Here is a 21,908-nt window from a genome sequence, read left to right as displayed (position 1 = left end):
ATCTGGATAATATTCCTTCAAACCAATGTATATCATATATCAGAAAAAACCTACCTATACCCTGCCAAAAACATTCTGATGTTTACATTTTGTTATTTAGAAAGAAATTCAGTAATAATCACATAATACAAACTTGTAATTTTTATATCATGCCTGATCTATACTTTGCAAAGATCACATTTCAGTAAAATGATCATATGAGAAATTAATATTACAGAAGCCAAGAACACTAAACACATTATTAAGGTGATATTTCCTTAAATATCACCTTAAAAAGCATTAAAACTTAGATACCACAAAGTGTTGAATGAAACAACAGTCAACTTAGAAAGTAAACTTTGAGGTCTATATTTAAAAGATCTTTGAAACTAAAGGACAAAAACATTACTGTGGCTTTTTATCACTAAATGTGCCATTTCAATTTAGGGAATAAATCAGCTCTACAGGGGCTACATTTAACCTAACGCTCATAAATAATACTATTTTAATGTTGCTTCACCTTTTTTTTTTTTCTGGTACCAGGGATTGAATCCAAGAGCACTTAATAAATGAGCCACATCTTCAGCCCTTTTTTAAAAATTTTATTTAAAGACAGGGTCTCGCTAAGTTGCCTAGGGCTTTGCTAATTTGCTGAGCCTGGCTTTGAATTTATAATCCTCCTGCCTCAGCCTACTGAGCCACTGGGATTATAGGCGTGCGCCACAGTGCCCAGCAGTTGCTTCATATTTTTAAACATTTTTAGGAAATATTTTAATTTTTACTACATATTAAAGCAATTACTTATATATAATCTTTTTTTTAAATGGCTCTCATCTGAAATATGGGGACATTAAATGATTACGCCCTCTCTTTAGGGTCAATTTGGAAGCACTGAAGGTTCTATTAAAGATGCAAAATGAATTTATAAAATTACTGCCATACATAACTAATTTTGTCTAAAAAAGAAAAAAAGCCACACATTGAATCCCAGTCCTCCCAACAATGGTTATCAAGAATATGGATTTAGATTCTCAATTTAGGTTCTCAGCTACTTTGAATATTTTTTAAATGTACCCTAGCTATTTACTAGCAATATGCATTGAAGGCTAAACCAGTATTTCTTTGCATTTGGTTGCAATTATGTTAATTACTGTAGATATTTTGGCTCATAAAATCGGGCAGCTATGTATATTATTAATAAGAATTATTAAAAGTTTCATAATATAGTTAGTATATTCAATATTTTAAGTTAAAAAGTCTATGGGGAAAAAAATTAAAAGAGGCTTTGGTGTTAAACTCTTGGAACTCTTCTTATATACTTTAGTCCTAGTTTTAAAACCCTAACTTGAGAAGTTTTGGAATCTCCCTGGGCTTGCTTCTGAATACACTTTTTCCAGAGAATTAGAAATTGTAAATGGCAAATATGTTGACAGAATCAAGAGATTTGAACAGCAAAACACCAATTTATTACTTAACAATGAGCCTTCCTCTTTGTCAATACTTTTTGTTAAAACTATAGCTGGATGCTGAAAATGGCATTTTATATGGACAGCACATTGTTAACCGAACAACTATCATTCCTCTCTGCCTGCCCTTCTTTTATCTAAGATCAGTGCCATGTCCAGTTTTTAGTATTAATTTCTGATGTCTTTTTTGTTTCAGTGCTAGGCCAAGGTCTATTTCTAAATTACTTCTTACTGATAATATTTGGCTTTTTAAGTTATGGTTGCCTTTGTGAATCTCAATCTGACTGCTAATATCTATCCTCTTTTGAATCTTGGTGTATAAGTTTATATAGGGATATATTTTTGCAATGGAATTTAGGCACATACTCTAACCCATGAAATTAGAAGAACAGAGTAAAAGCTGTCCCAGAAAACCAAGAATTGAAAGCAATGCTGATATCAGAATATTCTCTCCGGATATCCCATATAAGAGGTACCATAATATAAGGGGTTAAGATAAAATTTAATAATCCTTAACACTTTAAAATAATACTTCCTTGGTTGGCTGAATGGTTTTATGAAAACTATTAATGATATGTTATTTTTGAAAATTAGCAGATGTCAAAGTATTGTATTTTTTAATACAATATTGTAAAAGGCTGTGATGACAGTTATGCACAGAAAAGACTCATTTCAACTGCTAAATGTTCAAAGCAATAACAAAAAACCAAAAGCATCTTTTTAACCTGCTCTAAATAGGTTCTTTTTTGCTTATCTAATGATAAAAACTACAGAGAAATTTACTAAAGAAATCTTTCATAAGGAGTATCATTAAATTCATGACTTTTAAAAAAATGGAGCATTTGAAGAATTTGCAATCTGCAACACTGAACATAAAATCTGAACTAGCTCATAAAAAGTAAAATTATATAGTAAAACAATGAGGATGAAAGTGTAAACTTTATTACTTTTGCTTTGAGTGAATAGATTTTGTAGTGTTAACATATTCATTTATATACAAAAGATCTGATTTACAATAAAATTGTCATATTGACATTTATTAGAAGACAAAGAGGTTTTTATTCCTCCCAAGACAGTTGTTATCTAGACTGGATCCCTTAAGCCACTGTAAAGTTTTCTTCCTTTCTTTTTTCTTTTCTTTCTTTTTGGCAGTGCTAGGGATCAAATTGAGGGCCTCGCAAATGGTAGATTAACTCTCTGCTACTGAGCTACATTTCCAGCCCAAGGCAGCGTGGACATTAAAACATCCACATCTGTACTTAGTTTGAAGGCAAAGTCTAGCATTCGCTTCACACATACATAATAGTTAATTAAACACAGAGGGACTCAAAGTTTTTTCCAAGAAAGAAAATGTTAATGCTTCTTAAAACTACCTGGTTTCTTGGGGTGCGATGCTGGAGTAGGATGCATCTTAGCATCTCTGGAAAACCCATCTAAGTTTCCTTTTATGGCTTCCAAAGCATCATCTCTACTCTTCTCTCCTGTCTAAGAGACAACAAATGTACGTTATTTCTTCACTTATCTCTCTTTGCCTAAATCCTCCAAGATTAAAGGAAAAAACACAGATATTAGTCTATTTTCAATATTCTTTTTAAAAAATATTTATTTTTTAGTTGTAGTCGGACACAATACCTTTATTTCACTTATTTATTTTTATGTGGTGCTGAGGATCAAACCAAGGGTCTCGCGTGTGCGAGGCAAGCGCTCTACCACTGAGCCACAACCCCAGCCCCTATTTTCAATATTCTTAATACCTATTTCTGATAACAAATTCTCCAAGTCAGAAAGACACTGATATGTTCATAAAACAAAGGCATAAAATGACATTCCACAGAATATAAAAATATTAAAGGCCCATTCATAAATGCTTTAGGATAGTGCTCTTAGATATTAAGTGTTCTGTGAGGTCCTAACAGAAACCCATTTCATATCACTAAGATATATGATTGGTCCCATTGGTATCCCTGCCTAGAAGAAAATCGGTCCCATTGGTATCCCTGCCTAGAAGAAACAGACAAAGGCTTAAAAAATATATATTCTTTCCTTTTAATTATCACAAAGAAAAATGTAACCTGCACAAATTCTTTAACATTTACCAATATTTATTTAACATTACTAAGATTAATACTTCCTAAGCTAAAAAGATTAGAAACATTACCAAGGTAGTAAGAGAGAATTGAGAAGATAATGACTGAAATTCTATTCTTATCAACAAGAGCATATTTACAGAAAAAGAGAAATCCTTTACTTTAGGATTTAGGTAAATTGAAGTGGAAGGAATCAATCAGAGCTTCAGCTTGAGTTGGTGCCTCAGTGACAAAATCCACCAAACAGGTGAGAAGAGACACATTCGAGATGTGTATGTCTGGGGAGGGAGAAATGGTAAATATATTACCTTAGGTTTCACACTACTCAAAAGTCTGAGCTTTTGCTTTTGCTCTTCAAACTGGCGCCTTTTTCTTTCTTCTTCTAGGAGTTTTTGCTGCTGTTCAAATCGTTTTCTGAAGGAAAAACAATCTAATAAATATCCATCTTTGGGATTATTAACTATGTTACAGTCAGATTTTTATTTTTGTACCAGGGATTGAACCCAGGGGCGCTTAACCACTGAGCCACATCCCCAAACCTTTTTATTTTTAGAGACAGGGTCTCAGCTAAATTGCTGAGGCTGGTTTTGAACTTGCAATCCTCCTGCCTCAGCCTCCCAAGCCACTGGGATCACAGGCATGTGCCACTGTGCCCAGCTTATAATCAGATTTTTACTAACAATTGTAGCAACATCATATATCTAGAAATATAATTTTCACTCCTAATTATATCTAATTTTTCTATGACAATGTTTGCTCACTATATTTGTTCTAAAACATTTGAAATGAATCTAAAAATGGCTTAAATTATGTCTATATGTATTTGATTTAATTTGCACCTTTGCATATAAAAGTAATCTCTCGAACTAGAGGTAGATAAACATAAAACCATGTGCTCTGCATATGAAAAAGAAACTTCCTTCAGAAGGCAGCACTAGAGTAGAAAGAGAATCAAGGGCCTGCATCTGGGCTCGGGCTTTGCTAGTAATTATAAACTGGACTAATGCATCATTTCATTTCTTTGGACTTCACTTCCCATACATATAAATCAAAAGGCTTGAACTAGAAGAGCTCTAAAGTCCCTTTTGACTCCAAATGTCTAATAAAAGTATTTTGAGATGTTTCAAAAGTAACTTTACTGCTTCAACTATGCTCTACAGAACATCTGACAATTTATAAAAAAGCTGCTATTATGTATCTTTGTTATCCTTGAATCCTGGAGGTCTCTTACTGCTGCTCTTCAGCAAACTGCTTCTGCATGTCTGGAGTGTACTGTGGACCTGGAGGACGCATGCCCAGGAATGGTGCTTGTCCTAGGTAAGGCATTCCCGCTGCTGGCATCGGTCCCATTGGTATCCCTGCCTAGAAGAAACAGACAAAAGCTTAAAAAATATATATTCTTTCCTTTTAATTATCACAAAGAAAAATGTAACCTGCACAAATTCTTTAACATTTACTAACAATTATTTAACATTACTAAACTTAAAATATACTCCAAGATTCAAAGCAGTAGGCTAAAAATGGAAAGCATCTCTATTCCCTTCAGTGTCTCAGAGGTGACCACTGCTAATTGTGTGTGTAAAATCCTTCAGGGAGGATATGGAAGCCCCTACACAGTTGTATTCCTGAGAGTTTATTAATCCACACATTTTGAGATGAGGTATCTCATCATACTTATCTCCGTATTTCCAGTATTAGATAAGAGCCTGAAATACGGTAGTAATTCTACAAATAAAATTAAACCTGATTTCCCAATATTTATGATAATATTTTGATGTTCATTATCACAGGCCTGATATCCAAACTTTTATAGAAAAATGTATTTAATCAATAGATGATGATGTATCAATGCAACAGTAAAACGTTTACTAAAGTGTCAGAAGTAAGAGTACAATAACATAACAAGTAATCACAAAATCTAATATTAAAAATTATGGTGACGATGATAATAATGGCTAATTTTCACTGAGTGAAAACTCTTTCTACTTCTTAATCTTCTCCCTTTTTGCCCTAACTGAAACATGGCTTTCTCTGAAGTCCTCTCATTTGGAGATTGCTGCTTCTGCACTTCTGTAAATGGGAAATATTCCTTCTTGACTCTTCTAAACCTTTCCTCCTCTTTAAAAAGTTGAATACAAGGGCTGGGGTTGTGGCTCAGTGGTAGAGTGCTTGCCTAACGTGAGGAACTGAGTTCGATTCTCAGCACTGCATGTAAATGTATAAAAAAATAAAGACCCATCAACAATTAAAAAAACTTATTAAAAAAGTTTTTATAGTAAGTGATGAAGTCAGATGGCAGGGAATTAAAATGTATTCAACTTTTATCTTCCATTCTACCCATAAACTGCTGGAGGTGATGTCAACATTCATATAGATGACTCATCTAACACTGTGGCCTTTCAGGTCTCTGATCTCCTCACCTCAGTCATGTCCAACATACCATTCTATTTTCCCATTTCATGATCATATCCTTGATTAATCAGCATCAATAATATCATCTTCAAATTCTTGATTTTAAGCAGCCCAATATTTGACCATCTCCTATCCTTTCAGTTCACCTACAACCACCAATTCTCTTCTCATTAACACTCACCATCTGTTAATTTTCCCACATTTCCCACTATCCTTCATCTTCATCATCATGGCCTCACTTTTCTTCTTGCTCAGCTTAGAATCCAAGGTTTGATACTAAATGGCTTTTAAAACAGCCTAAACTCCCTTAATTGTCAATTTCTTACTATGGTTTCCTAGTTTCTCTATGATGTGTCTGCATCTGAGGACTTGGGGGTGGTACCAGAGATTGAACCCAGGGGCACTTAACTACTGAATCACATCCCCAGGTGATGTGAGACAGGTCTCACTAAATTGCTTAGGGTCTCACTAAGTTGCTGAGGCTGGCTTTGAACTTGAGATCCCCTGCCTCAGCCTCCCTACTTGCTGGATTACAGGCGTGCACCACTCCACCCAGAATGCTTGAGAGGATTTCATTTTGCCTGCATTCTAGACAGCTTCTCCTGACCTATTGTCAGTTCACTAATTCTTTCTTTAGCCATTTCTAAATTTGCTATTAAACTATTCATAGAACTCTTCTTTTGGTTAATGTATTTTTCAATTCCAAAATTTTTAAATATGTTATCAGTTTTTATAATTTGAGTCTCCTGCCAACATTTTTCACTTCAGATTTTATTTCTTAGATCACAGAAAATGCAGTTCCACAGTCTATTCTGCTACTTCCAATAATTCACATTTTCATCATTTTTAGAGTACTTGCTAAGCATGCTTAAGGACCTGTCAGGCCCCTGCACTGGGGATGGGGGGTAAAGATGGTGTGTGCGTGTACTCCCAGTGACATAGGAGGCCTCAGCCCAGGAGTTCAAGGCCAGTATGGGCAACATAGCAAGACCTCAGACCCTGTCTTAAAAAAAAAAAAAGTAACCTTGGGGCTGGGGTTGTGGCTCAGAGGTAGAGCGCTTGCCTATCATGCATGAGGCACTGGGTTTGATCCTCAGCACCACATAAAAATAAAATAAAGATATTGTGTCCACTTACAACTAAAACATAAACATTAAAAAAAAAAGTAACCTTTGTTTTTACAGTACTGGGGATTGAACCCAGGGCCTGCATATGCTGGGCAAGAGTTCTATCACTGAGCTTCATTCCCAGCCCTGTTTATTTATTTAAGAGAGGGTCTTCCAGGCTGTCCTTGAACTTGCTAGTCTCTTGCCTCAGTTTTCTGAGTAGCTGGAATTATAGGTGTGTGCCACCAAACCTGGCCAAAAGGTTAACTATTTCTAAATATATTGGTAAGCTCTTAAAAATACAGTTCTTTGACGAGTAGAATAGAAGAAGGGGATGAGGGGAAGGGAGGGGAGGGAAAGGGGAGGTATTGGAAATAAAATTGATCAAATTATATGGTTTTATTGTGTGCATATATGAATATATTATAATAAATCCCACTGTTATGTGTAATTATAACAGCCATGAAGACGAATGAAATTATGTCATTTACAGTAAAATGGATGGAACTTGAGAACATTATGTTGAGCAAAACACACCAAACTCAAAGTCAAGGTTGTATGTTTTCTCTCACATGTTGAGGGTAGACAGGCAAAAGGAAAAGCAAGTGTGTATGTGTGGAATCTCACAAAAATCAAAGAGATCGGCAGAGTAAAAGAAAGGGGAGGGAGGAGGAGAGGGAAAGGGGAAATAGTGAGAAATGATATAGGCCAAATTATATTGTTATATTATGTGCATGTACAAATATATGACAACAAATCCCACTGTTACGTATACTTATAATGCACCAATAAAACAAAAAAACAGCTCTTGGTGTGCTTGCATCTAACAAAAAACAATAACTTTATAAATAATCAACCAAAGAGGCAAGTACCTGCATAGCAATGGGTCCTTGGGACATTTGGGAGCTGTAATTCATTCCCATCATGCCTTGCATATTAGGCTGCATGACAGAGACCATAGGGAATCCTTGTTGCTGCATTGGCATCAGGCCTGCTGGAAAACACCAAGGCAAAACTAAAGTCAAGATGTTTTAAAGTTTATTTTCTTAAATACTTGTTAATTAGAAGACTACACAGTACAGTGGGAAAAGCACAGGTTCCTAATTAGACAGACATGAATATGAATTCCAATTCCATCATTTACCTAGTTGTGTGTATAACCTATAAAACCTGATCAGTATAATGAAGATAACAATATCTGTTCCACAGAATTTGTATGCATATTAAAAAATGGACAGTATGGGCTCGTTGTAGTATTTCTACCTCCTGGTATTCATATGCTTGCATCATTCCCTCCCACAATGAACTAGTCCAACCAATTGGATATTGTGGAAACAGCAGTATGTAACTCCCAAGGCTAGTTGTCAAAAGACACTGTAGCTTCCTCCTATAAGCAAGCTACTACTGTGTCATGGGAATGCTCAAGCTGTCCTACAGAGAATCCATGTGGTGTTGAACTGAGGCCTCCTGCCAAAAGGAAGGTGAGCGTTTGCCACCTATGTGAATGAGCATCCTGGAAACAGATCATCCAGCTCCATGAAACCTTCAGACTACTACAGTTCTGGCTGCCATCTTTACCACAATCTCATGAGAGGCCTCACGCCAGAATCCCTAATAAAGTTACTCAGATTCCTAACCTACAGGCACATAGTTTTGAGGTAATTTGTTGTGCAGCAGCAGATAGCTAATACAGTAACAGTTAAGAGCATAAGCTCTGGAAGCCAACTAGAAGTGTCACTTACTAGCTTTGGGACCTTGGGCAATTTGCTTAAATTCTTTCTATGTCTTATTTTCTCATATGCAAAACTGTATAATACTTAAAAAGAAATTTTGTTGTTCATCCTTTTCTTAGGTGATATTATTATAACGTTTATCACAAAACAGCCTTTGATGTGCAAACTCTAAAGGCAGAGACAGGAAAACTACTGTGAAAGTATGATTTAGACTATTATCTCCCAAACTTTTCCAATGAAGCATTTCCAAGATCAGAAGAAAATAAAAATATATCCCTTTGGGGATTTAAATAAATACTAAATGCCTAATGTTAAGGCACAGTTAACATATGCTTGGTGTATAACATTGAACAAAACAAAATCCCTATATAGCTTGAGTATACATTTCACTCTAAGTTTGCATTTACCACAATACAGTCGTGTTGGTTCTACTAGGTGGTTTTTTCTTTCATTTTTTAAAAATATATACTTTTTAGTTTTTTTTTAGGTGGACACAATATCTTTATTTTATTTTTATGTGGTGCTGAGGATCGAACCCAGTGCCTCACGCATGCCAGGCGAGTGTGCTACCACTTGAGCCACATCCCCCAACCCGGTTTTTTCTTTTAACCAAATTTTCAATTTAAAAAGTAAAGGGGTTGTGGCTCAGTGGTACAGTGCTTGCCTAGCATGTGTAAGGCACTGGGTTCAATCCCTAGCACCACGTAAAAAAACTAACAAAATAAAGGTATTGTGTCCATATTCTAAAAATATTCTTAAGAAGAGTAAAGGTCTAGTAAAGGTTATCAATTTGCTATTATTATTATTATTTTTAATGCTTTTGGTATTAGGTATCTAACCCGGGGTGCTTTACCATTGAGCCACATCACCAGTCCTTTTTAATTTTTATTTTTAGACAGGGCCTCACTCAGTTGCTGAGTCTGGCCTCAAACTTACAACCCTCCTGTCTCAGCCTCCTGGGTCAGGGAGATTAAAGGAGTACACCACTGTGTCTGGTTTACCAAAGTTATTTATACATAGCTTAATTTCAGAAGCATGAACATCTACATTTGTAGGTAATAACTATTAGAGACAGAGTAGTCCTTTATTCAGTGGATCATTCATTCAGATATTTAAGGGACTACTCTATGTCAGGCACAATTCTAGAAACACAGCAATGAACAAATCAGATCTACACATTCATGGAACTTATATTGTAACTGGAGGAGACAGATAATAATAAAAAAAATCCAAAAAACCTATGTATCAGGCAGGTAGTGGTAAGACTAAAGAAAAAAATAAAGCAGAGGAAGGGGGAAGAGGAGAGTCAGAGAATGGAGTGGCTGCTCCTTCACACAGAATAGTCAGAACAAGTTTCCTCAACAGGGTAACATTTTTTTTTAATTTTTATTTTTTTTCCCAGAATCACCACATTTTATTTTTTCTGCACAATTAAAGCCCAAATATATGAAATGCATGCTGAAAGGTCACAGTTAATTAGTCACAATTCTTGGACCTAGATATCATCATTTTGTCCTGTCCAGCCTTCTTTAAGGAGTGGGATTTTGATTTATTGTTTATAATTTAAGAAATAAAATTCATAGAATTCTCTTTGGAGAAATTCAATCTGAAGTTATAAAGAGCCCCTTTATAGTAGAATCGCATTGCATCATTTTGGAAAAGTGAGAGCATATGTTTGAAGAATATGTAATATGTAAGAAGCTCACTTAATGGTCTCTTTTCCCTACTATCTTGATTTTCTTTCTTTTTTTTTAATTTTTATTGTTGGTTGTTCAAAACATTACATAGTTCATGACATATCATATTTCACACTTTGATTCAAGTGCGTTATGAACTCCCATTTTTACCCCGTATACAGATTGCAGAATCACATCGGTTACACATCCTCTAATTTACATATTGCCATACTAGTGTCTGTTGTATTCTGCTGCCTTTCCTATCCTCTACTATCCCCCCTCCCCTCCCCTCCCCTCCCCTCTTCTCTCTCTACCCCATCTACTGTAATTCATTTCTCCCCCTTGTTTTTTTTTTTCCCCTTTCCCCTCACATCCTCTTGTATGTAATTTTGTATAACCATGAGGGTCTCCTTCCATTTCCATGCAATTTCCCTTCTCTCTCCCTTTCCCTCCCACCTCTCATCCCTGTTTAATGTTAATCTTCTTCTCATGCTCTTCCTCCCTACTCTGTTCACAGGGTAACATTTGAGCAAAGACCTGAGGAAAGGGAGTAAGCCATGCAGCTATTAAAAGGAATATTTCAAAACAGAGGAACATCGAGTGCAAAGATCTGAGGTGTCATGGAGAATTAGAATGAACAGATTAAATACAGTCATAGTAAGATATTTTCCTCCTATCTTTTGACCTGGAAGTTTTACGAATTTTAATTAATTTTATTTTTGAATGGGTAACTCAGGTGTTTGATATCACATTTAAAAGAATAAAAGTGAGAAATAAGTCTTCTCTCCCAGCTTCTGTTGAGGTACACATGATCTTGTAGCCACCCCTGCTGGTTTCTTGTGCTTTTAAAAACCATTTGTGCATAATTTAAAGTATTTGAGTGATCAAAAAGCCCATTGCAACATATTTTATTTAAAAAAAACAAAAACAAAAAAACCTCCCAAACCATTACAAATTTAGAAGAAATAAATATCAGGAAATCTTTGGAATCTCTTCTTGTTCAGTTTCTTTGATCCATATATAGATTTTTACTTGCAAGTTTGTGAAAATACAAAATAATAAACCACACATGATAATGAACACGTAACTCGGTAATACCTACTTAAGGAACAAAAGGTCTCAAACCATTTGATCTAAATCTTGGACACATTTTAATAGAGGTACCTTCAATAATGTATAAATGTGAACACAATGAAAAGAATACAACTGACCCCTGGAAAATTTTACCTGTAACTCAATCTTCACCACTGATTATAAACAGAGACAAAGTCAGAATGAGCTACTGACCACCTGCTACTGAGTTGCTCTTTATCTTTCATCTCTTTTGGTGATCTGGAAGTCTCTGTTTCCCTAGCGAATCTACCACAACCAGTCAACACTGGAGAGCCAGTTTTCAGAAGCAGCTTGACATGGGAGAGATGGAAACAGGAATATATTGGAGTGGAAGAAGTGAGCAGAAAGAAGAGAAGGGTAGAGACATTTATCTCTCAATGTTGTGTCCCTGTTGCACAGCAGCAGGAGTCAAGATTATATCCCTTCACTACTATTTCCTTGAAGACAGAGCTAGAATTGATATTAGTGGGCCCTGGTTCTAAAACCAGAGGGAGCACATCTAGGAGAGAAATTTCTAGGAATAAAACTGAGACTTGAATACTTTAAACTATATATCTTTTACATACAAGATCTTATACTGAACTAAAGAGGTTCTTTTATTCATTGAACAAACATCTATAGGAAACCTACTACATACTATCAGCACATTGGGTGCTGGAGATACTGATGAACACAAGACAGATGTAGCTCTGACTGTATGGCACTAACAGTCTTCTATTTAGAAAACTAAATAGAAGGAGGAAAATATCTTTAAGAGAATTACAGATCATTTCAATTTTATTTCCTTTTCTTAATAGTCTTGCCTTGAAGTCTCCTTCATCTATGAGATGAAAAATCAATCTCTTGACATAATGATTAAGTAAGTTTGGTAGAAATGAGGAGTGTTCCTTATTACTTCCCAATTTAAACAATTTTGAAAAATCTTAGAGTAAGTTATCTTAGAGGTTCAATAATATAAGAAAACTTTACTCTATTTGGAAGCAATACAACTTATTTTCTACTTTGCTATTTTATCCCTAGTTTCAAAAATATAATAACAAAAAACAAAAGTTAAAAACTCAAGCTTTCACATACCTTGGGGGGCTCTTATTCCACCTGCAACAGGAAACATGAAGCTGAAAACAGAATACAAATACATCATAATCATCATATATACAAAGATTTCAAACAAACATGAACGTCTTTACATGAATGAAAGAATCACAGGCAGGGCCTGGTGTTTGTTCAGCAACACAATACTGAATTGCTCAACATTAATATACATATAAGAAAACTCCATAGGATGCATGAGCATCAGCACGTTAGTATAGAGCGAAAAAATTTTAAAAAGACAAAGACCTGAAACTAGTCCTGGCTTTGTCACTTGGTGACTTCCCTGGATTCCATCCCTAAAATGAGAAGGTTGGATTAGTTTCAACTTGGTGAACATTTATTGAGTGTCTACTACAACAAAGTACTGACATAGCTCGTGATCTTGAAGACGCTGATGCAGGCAAATAATTATATCACTGGATAAATGTGCTAACTGCTATAAGCAAAATATTCATAGGGGTGAGAAGAGAAAGATTAATTTTAATGGGTTACATCTTGGAAAGTTTTATGGAATTAGCTTTTGAGCTAAATCTTAAATAGAAAGAGAGGCACACTACATAGCCTGGGCAAAAGATCTGAGACCAGAAATGCAGGGATATTCAGCAAAATAACTATAATATAAATATAAAATATAAAATAAATATAAAATATATATATTTTAAAATATAATATATATATTTCAAAATAAATATAAAATATATGATTATAAAGCAACCAGATTATAAAGGGTCTTTAAAGTGTTTAATGTTGATTTTAATATTATATATTTCCAGTGGGTTCTTTTGTGGTTATGTCTTCATTTTAGTCATTTTTAAGTGTATAATTCAGTAGCATTAAGGGCATTTAAATGTTGTACCACTATCCTTTTCTAGAACTTTTTTTCCTCTCAAATAGAAACACACCCATTGAAAAAATGAATCCTCACTGATTCATCCTTTCGCAGCCCACTCCTGGTAACTACTATTCCACTTTTTGTCTCTATGAATTTGCCAATTCCAGGCACCACACATAAATGGCATCATATAATATTTGCTCTTTTGTTTATTTTACTTAGGGAAACATTTTCAAGGTTCATCTATATTGTACCACTTTATTAAAATTTCTGTCCTTTTTATGCCTAAATAACACACCACGTATGTAGTTAGCACATTTTATTTATCCAATGATTTCTTGATGAATACTCAGGTTCTTTCTACCTTTTGGCTGATGTGAAGAATGCTGCCATGTGTAAGTATCTTTGAATCCCTCTTTCAATTCTTTTGGCTACATATTAGGAGTGAAATTGCTAAGTCATATAATAATTCTCTATGTATTTTTTGAGAAACCACCAAACTTTTTCACAGCAGCTGCATCATTTCACCAGCAATGCATGGGGTTCCAATTTCTCTACATCCTCCACAATACTTCTTATTTCCTGTTTTTTGTTTTACATGAGAGCCATCCTAATGGGTGTGAAGTAGTATCTACTGGTGGTTTTTATGTGATTTTCCTAATGTCAGAGATTTTTTTTATATTTATTTTTTAGTTTTTGGCGGACACAACATCTTTGTTTGTATGTGGTGCTGAGGATGGAACCCAGCACCCCGTGCATGCCAGGCGAGCCCGCTACCGCTTGAGCCACATCCCCAAGCCCATGTCAGAGATTTTTAAGAAGATTGATCAGAAATGTGCTTTAGGCTACTCTGTTAACAGAATATGGCAGAGAAGAAGTAAAAAGAATTAGCTAAGAATCCCATTCCCCTCCCCCCCCACACACACAGGGTCTCAACTGTGTTGCCCAGGCTGGACTTGAAGTCCTGGATCAAGTGATCCTCCCATTTTAGCCTCCTAAGTAGCTGGGATCACAAGAGCACACCACTGTGCCCAATTTCCATTATAATAAGAGATGGAAAGGTTCATAATTAAAGTAGCAGGGATAGGAAAGAAGTAGAGAGTAAAAGATATTTAAAAGGAAGAATCAACAGGATCTGGCAGCTACCAGGACAGAGAACAGCATTGGAAAAGGAGAGGGAGCAGATGCTGCTGAGACACCGAGTGAGTCTAGGAAACTGCAAGGATGAGGATGCTGTTTGCTGGAAACAGGAACCTGTCATGGGTAGATTTGGGGAGAAAGGTGGGAGGAATGCCTTCACAAGGAGCAATCTAGCTAGCAATCAGAAAAGTAACTCAGGCTCAGGAGAATGATCCAGATAAGTCTAAGGAGGATTTTTCAAATGAAGATTAAAAACAACAGCAAAATCTGACTGCAATTGAAATGTTCCTACCTAGTGAGAAGATGACAATTAATGACAATCTTGGGAGAATTCTCACAGTGAAAACTGAGAAGGGAATGGTCACTGAGAATCAAAGGAGCTGCTTATAACTGAGGAAGAACCGTATTTCAGAAGAAAGTAGCTACCAATGTTTAGTATTATAAAAAAGGTGGTCAGAATGAGGATTAAGAAAAAGAAAAAAAATCACTGCTTTGAAAATGATCATCTTTGGGCAGTTTTAATAAAGGAAAAGGAAGACATTGCTGAGAAGACAAAAAGATATACTTAGCGATTGTAAAACAAGGTTTCCGAAGGAATGGAATTAACATAGCAAGGCAGCAAAAGAGGTCTGCTTTGAAAAGGAAGGGGCACTTCATTCTTTGAGATTAGAGGAAAAAACAAAGAAGAGAAACTCTTGAGTGGGAAAAGTTCTTAATTTTGGAGTCACAACTCTGAAGAAGCAATTTCTAGATAGTATTTAGAGAATCTAGTGAAATCCAGGATTGGGACATGTCAAATTTATTAACCCTTGCACTTTGCTATTATAAAGCCCTCTTCCCCAAGAAAAAGGTTATAAACTAAACTCTGTTTAAGACTGTGGAAAGATGCGTAATATGACTGCTAGCTAGGCATCCATCTAGTTGTTACTTACAGCCTTGTAGATCATTGGGATCATAAGCAAATTCTGCTGCTTACAAGCAGGCCTGAGCTGAGCGAGGCCTGAAGAATGAATAGCTTTTTTGAACTATAATAGCTAAATAATGTGCTAAATGGATAAAAGGTTTAAACTGAAGGTGAAATATAGTGGTACTCTGTTTTTAGAGAAATCACTCATATACTAAGATTGATAAAATTTGGGCACAATGAGTGCATTTAAGTAATCAAACTGTCAAAAATTTTTCAAAATTATCTTTAAAGATAAAATTACCAGTGTGGCTTAGTGGCTCAGTAAATACTGGAAACACTTGAGTTATTCTCCTTTTTCTTCTGGCTCTGCCATAAGGTAATTGTTAAGCTCTGTGCAATCCCTTCACCACTATCTGCCTTCCCCTCTGTCAGAAGAGGACACAGAACTGAAAGTCTGCCAAAGTTCCAACTATGACAAGCACACAGATAATAATGTTACCTACCGATGCATAAAGGTTATTTCAAAAAATAAAACAGAGATAAAAACAAATTTAAGAGCGCTACTGATAGTGTCTTATTTTAGTAAAAACTTAGCAAACTGAACTGCCTCAAGATCCATGTGCCATTCACATGATTTTCTGAATCTTTATCTAATATAGACTATATACTCTAATGTCAATATGCATAAAGACTGGATAAGCCAGCAGCTAAGTAAGACTATAATTCAGCAAAAGCTTGGCAAAAAACTAGGGAGCAGGATGACCTACAATTTGATTTCCAAGGTAAAAGCACTAATTCATGTATTGCTAATGTCCCAGTGGGAAAGAGACCTGTGAGTTTTGTCTCATTCCTATCTCCTTCATCTTTCCTTTTCTTTCGGATACCTCTGTTGGTAACCTAGATTCCCTCCTATCCTCATTTCTCAGGCCTGGACTCCTTAAGATTTCCTAATGGATTGCCACACCTCCAGACTTTGTGGTTTCTAATTCATCTAAAGCAGCATAGGAGAGATGTGTATTCCTAATGGACCATTTAATAATGACTCCTTTAGGAAGATGCACATCTGGGGTTAAAACTATGTAATGATTGCCTGGGAAAACTGAATTCCCTTAGTTTAGCTTCAAGGCCTTCTCCAGTTTGAGCACAACTTCTCTTTTGCAGTTTTCTTTCACAAAATTCTTCTCTCCACTCAGGACCACAGCCCATCTGGCACTGCAGGAGTGTTGTTCACATTGTTCTGTAAGTGTTAATCTCTTGATCCCTTCCTCTTTCTCCAACTGAGAGGCGCAGCTGAAACAAAACAGCTTTATTTTCAATACAGGTGGAATCCTCAAATATTTACCAAAAAAATTTTTATGTGCCCAAATGGGCCAGAAATGGTGGAAGATAGAATGTAAGCCCTCAAAGAGTATACAAGACCAGGAAAAAACAGAAGAGCTCACAAATTAGAATATCCCCAAAGGATGTGATCTCTTTGTTTTCCTTTCCTTAGTGCTACAATTATTTTATATACTTTCCTAGGATAGGAACCTTGTCTTGGATATCTTTTAAATTCATCAAAACCAGTACCTTACACACATAGGTATTCAATGACTAGCAGTTGAACAATTACACTAATCCAGATCTTCAACTCTTTTGCTGCCTTACTTCATTAAAAAAAAAAAAAAACAACAACAACAAAAAAAACACTATACTTCTCCATTCTTGGGTAAATTTTGCCCTTTATACATTATCTACCATTTATTCTAAAGTCATCCTTTCAGGATACCGATCAAAAGCAGATGATTGTTAAAGTTGGAAAATGCCACTGGTTTTTACTTAGGTTTTTGGAATAGAGAGACATTCTAAGAAATATGATCGTTTCTAATTCATAAATATTCCCCATTAAAATCTTAGGGGGACAAGGGGAGGGGTTTAGAGAGGTTGCTTGTTTCTTTTTCATAAAACATAGTTAGGTATGCCCCTTACCATTGCCCTCTAAAAAAACATAATGTTCTTTACTGAGCACATAGCTTCTCGATTCAGAAAGTTTCCAATATATGTAGCAAACTTGCCATAGAGTTTTTGAGAATGCAGACATTACTATGTTTACAGTACAGTATATTTTTTTAAATGAGTCATTCTAATTTCTATCAAAATTCAGGCCACAGTTAAAAAAAAAAAGATCTGTATCCTTGGATCAATGATATTAAAATACTATAAACCAAAATTAAAAACACAACAAAACAAAATAATCCTCTTAACTTCCTGCACATGAGATCCTTTCCAAATAATTTTTTTAAAAACTGAAATTTGGGCCAGATACGGTGGTGCACACCTGCAATCCCAGCAACTAGGAAGACTGAGGCAGCAGAATCACAAGTTCAAAGTCAGCCTCGAGACCCTGGCCCAAAATAAAAAATAAAAAGGGCTGGGGATGTGGATCAGTGGTTAAGTACACCTGGATTTAATATCTAGTACCACTTCCCCCCCCTGGCAAAAAAATAAAAATAAATATTTAGGCCTAGAACATGAAATTCTTTTGATATTTTCCAGAACTTGGTGCTATTAATCATATACTGCCTTTTTGCTGCCTTTCTTGATTAAAAAAAAAAAAAATTATACTTCTCAAGTCTTGGGCAAATTTTGCCCTTTATAAATTATCTACCATTTATTCTAAAGTCATCCTTTCAGGATACCAATCAAAAGGAGACTAATGTTAGAGCTGGTCAAATTAATGTCACAAACATTTTAGAAACTGTCATCATACATAAAAATAAATAGATTAAATTTTTCTTTAGAACTTGATTTATACCAAGTATTCACAAAAAGCTCTAATGAAACAAAGAAGAAAACAAAAGAAGAAGCAAAAAGTTTTATATTTGAAGTCAAAGATGTCTGCAGAGGAAATGAAAAATGGGGCTGCACACAGGTGGTTTCATCAGAGACTGCTTTTCCCCCCTAGCATACAGTAAGCACCTGCAAGAGGGGATAATATTAAAAGGCCTCACTTTGTAGTGTTCATGACTTCAGAAACTATATGTAAAAACCGAATACTTTATTTTCCAAGACAATTTAGGTTATTAAAGATAAAAAGCTAATTTTACTTACAAACGTGTGTGTAGTAATGTGTTAGTTAATAAAACTAACTCAGACCAGGTAATTGTACCTCTCCCCTTACAGTTCTGGGTATAAGAACTGCAGCCATCTATTACCTGAAACATGACAATAGACAGATTTTTAAAGGGCTAAGTCAAAGTCTGGAAGCTTTGTTCTAATAAATGCATAACTGCTGTTTAACAATGAATTTTGTTTATAAATGCCTTTTTGAAAAGGAGACACATGAGTCTTATAGTTAATCTTCAAGAGCACTATTTCAAGCCAATCACTAATTCAAAGGTCTTCAGATTTTCCTGATTGTCGTGTGTCAAGAAAATAAACAAAAAGGAGGACAAGACACAGTAAAGGGAGAAAAGACAAATGGAAAACACACACTCTCGGCAACAGCTTTGTGTTCAGATTTTTCAAAGCCTGCCCTACAACATCTTGGTCAGCCCAGGAAAGCCCTGTAAAAGGGAAGACCCCGGTCACTTCAGATGCAGAGGGACTGGAGGCGAGGAGTCGGGGTTCCTGGTGGCCCAACCCGCCGAGCGGACCCTTCCTTTCTCTGCCTCCCCTCCCCGCACCCGAGCTCGCGCTCGCTCTCCCGCGATGTCCCAGGCTGCGATGCCCCTGAGCCTGGGACACTAGCGCCAGGCGCCGCGTCCCTGGAGACGACCCTTTTCCCGCAGCCCAGCAGAAAGGAAAGGGGTCGGAGCTGGCGAAAACCGCCATAACCGCCAAGCACTCCTCGCTCCGGCGAGGCCAGCACCGCTGGGCGGCGGTCTGTGGGGTGCCCGTCGGCCCCCACCCAGCTCTTCACACCCACCTGCCTCCCCCGGCGGCCCCCGCGCCAGGTCCCGCGGTCCCGCCGCCGCCAGCTCCGGCTCCCGGCCGCAGCGCCATCTTGCTCCGGGGCCGCCGCCGTGCCAGCAGCTGTCAGCTCAAGACAGCCACTTCCGGGGCAAACGCCAGGCCCCACCTCGCCGCGGCCTGGCGACGAGGCGGGGCCGCGTGACACCCCCTTCCCCCGCCCGCCCTCGGGGAGGTGCGGCAGCCCTCGTCACTTGGCCTGGCGCCGCCGGGAGGCCTCCAGGTGCAAAGCTGGCTCTGGGCAGGCCGGGCTCCCCTCCGAGGGAGCTGATTCATCCTCCGGGAGGCCGGCAGCTAGGGCCCAGCTGACTCGGTCTTTCGCGTTTGCTAACCTGCAATTCCATTAGTGGAAAGCAGGTCGAATCGTAATTCTGAAACTGGATGATAGGTACACGGATTTCATTGTTACTTTGCACATAAAGAATAGATGAAGGAGGGCACGCATGAGGTACCGGGCTCGATCCTCAGCAACTCATAAAGTAAAATAAAGATATTGTGTCCACCAAAAACTAAAAAAATATATAAAAAAAAAAAAAGAAGAAGAATATATGGAGGGCTGGGGTTGCGGCTCAGAGGTAGAGCGCTCGCCTAGCATGCCTCAGCACCACATAAAGTAAAAGAGTGGATGAATCCCGGCTGGCCCTTTGATAGCTTCACAGTGCTGACCACTGATGAGCTCTCTCTCCCTGATACTCAGCAGTTTCCTTTCAGCATTCGAGACACCTAATGTATTTAAAATTTACTTTAGTAAAAAACCAAAAGCACAAATAAAAAACCAAAACCAATCCACATAAAAAACCTCCAAGGTGCACAAGTCTTGTATTTGAGTCTACCATGGTGCCACTTAGTAGTGCCCTCCTGACCTCCACCCCATTCTTGCAGGCAGAGGCAGCAATGGTGTTTGGAAAGCAGTTAATTGCTCTAAATATATTTGGGAATGTTTTTCCTGTCATTTCCCCCTCCCTAAACAAACTACTAATCTGTAAAGTTTTTAAGCCCTTGAGTAATAGATTTATTGGGCACAAACCACTAGTCAGGAACTTTAGGTGCATTTACAAGTCCGGTGTACCTGTGGAAAAAAAAATTATTTTAAAAAGTTAACATACCCTGATCATACAGCTATAGCAGTATGACCAGAATTCAAACCCAGGTCAGTTTGATTCCAGTCCTTGCTGCTTTTAACTAGGGGCAGCTATTCAATTTTTATGTATTGTCTTTTCACTAAATTTCACTCCTCCCCTTCCTTGGACAATGGTGAAATTTATAGCTACAACTGATATAAAGGAGTTAAAATCCAGTATTAATCTATCAACAAACCAATTTGATACAGATTTCTAAAGACACTTTGTGGACTGGATGTTTGCAAAGGAGGGTATACTTAAAAATGAGTATAGATCGAGGATTGCAGATGTGATCTCTGTGTCTGGTACACTTTGTTCCTCTTCACTGCCTATTAATTTCTGAATCTGCAGGACTCAACTCAGATGCCAGCCTTCCAAGGCATTCCCAATCTGGGTTAGATGGCCCCTGATTATGCTTCAGCATCATGGCCTTACATCTAACAAAGCATTTGCCACACTATTTGTTCTTTCACTTATCTCCTTCAGTAATTTTAAGAGTAGGGATTGTGCTATGCAGCCAATCTTAATGTTTGCTGAAGGTATATTAGTTATGAGTTTAACTGTATGTCTTGAGACATAGAGTTTCATAAATGAAAAAAATTGAAGCTCTAAGAAAAAACATTCAAAGTCATACAGTTCACAAATGGCTTTGGACCAACACACCTACCTTCAGAATATAGAATCAGGACCTCTTTGCAAGAACAAACAAACATAAAATAATATGCTATCAGTATTTTTTGCATCCTGTGGCAATAGGTCCCATTTAAATAAATTCCAATGAATAATTCTGCCCCATGTAAAACATTCAAGACGGCGTTAACCTGTGTTGACTCTAGAATAAAAGGCTGAATGAGTAAATTTAAAAGTTGCTGATAACTTTTTATAACCAAGTCATTCTAAGATGTCACTCTAAGTGCCATACTTGTGGGGTTTTTTTTAATTCCACTGTACAAAAAAACTAGTTATTGAAAAATATCTGCTCATAGCAAATAGCCTCATTCACTATGTGATCATGATCCTTTATCTCTGACAGAGACTTGCTTACTCAATATATGAAGGGGCATCAGGCCTCAGGAAAGATAAGCTGTAGGAGAATGAAACCAGAGCATATCAAGTAACAACATTCTTCCTTATTGGGATAAACTTAATGGGTTCAAGCAAACCGATATTAAATGGAAAAGAGCATGATTAAATGATGGAGAATGAATTAAAGGGAGAGGCTGATCATAATCTTGCCATTGCAACATTACAACAGCTAAATATAAGCTACCTTACTAATGAGGTGTAAGAATA

At 36.9% G+C, this 21,908-nt stretch overlaps 1 protein-coding gene across 18 annotated transcripts in view; it reads right to left on the bottom strand.

Moving 5' to 3' along the window:
• Synrg (synergin gamma) overlaps window positions 1-19,559 on the bottom strand; it is a 72,913-nt gene extending 53,354 nt beyond the window's left edge. For 12 of the 18 annotated variants that reach the window (XM_071602994.1, XM_071602995.1, XM_071602996.1 and 9 more), the window contains exons 1-6: window positions 19,451-19,559; window positions 12,647-12,687; window positions 7,923-8,044; window positions 4,764-4,894; window positions 3,841-3,946; window positions 2,819-2,930 (exon numbers count right to left, since the gene is read on the bottom strand). In XM_071602994.1, the coding sequence (XP_071459095.1) occupies window positions 2,819-2,930; window positions 3,841-3,946; window positions 4,764-4,894; window positions 7,923-8,044; window positions 12,647-12,687; window positions 19,451-19,527 (589 nt within the window). In that variant the 5' untranslated portion in view covers window positions 19,528-19,559. The remainder of the gene's footprint in view (window positions 1-2,818; window positions 2,931-3,840; window positions 3,947-4,763; window positions 4,895-7,922; window positions 8,045-12,646; window positions 12,688-19,450) is intronic. The other 6 variants (XM_027950242.2, XM_027950243.2, XM_071603001.1 and 3 more) reach the window with 1 other exon arrangement.
• Between the last annotated feature and the right edge of the window lie 2,349 nt (window positions 19,560-21,908).

Source organism: Marmota flaviventris, chromosome 17 (genome assembly GCF_047511675.1).
Source record: "Marmota flaviventris isolate mMarFla1 chromosome 17, mMarFla1.hap1, whole genome shotgun sequence".
NCBI classification, from domain to species: domain Eukaryota; kingdom Metazoa; phylum Chordata; class Mammalia; order Rodentia; family Sciuridae; genus Marmota; species Marmota flaviventris.
The sequence above is the reverse complement of the archived record's forward strand: the minus strand, read 5'-3'. Positions and strand labels throughout refer to the sequence as shown.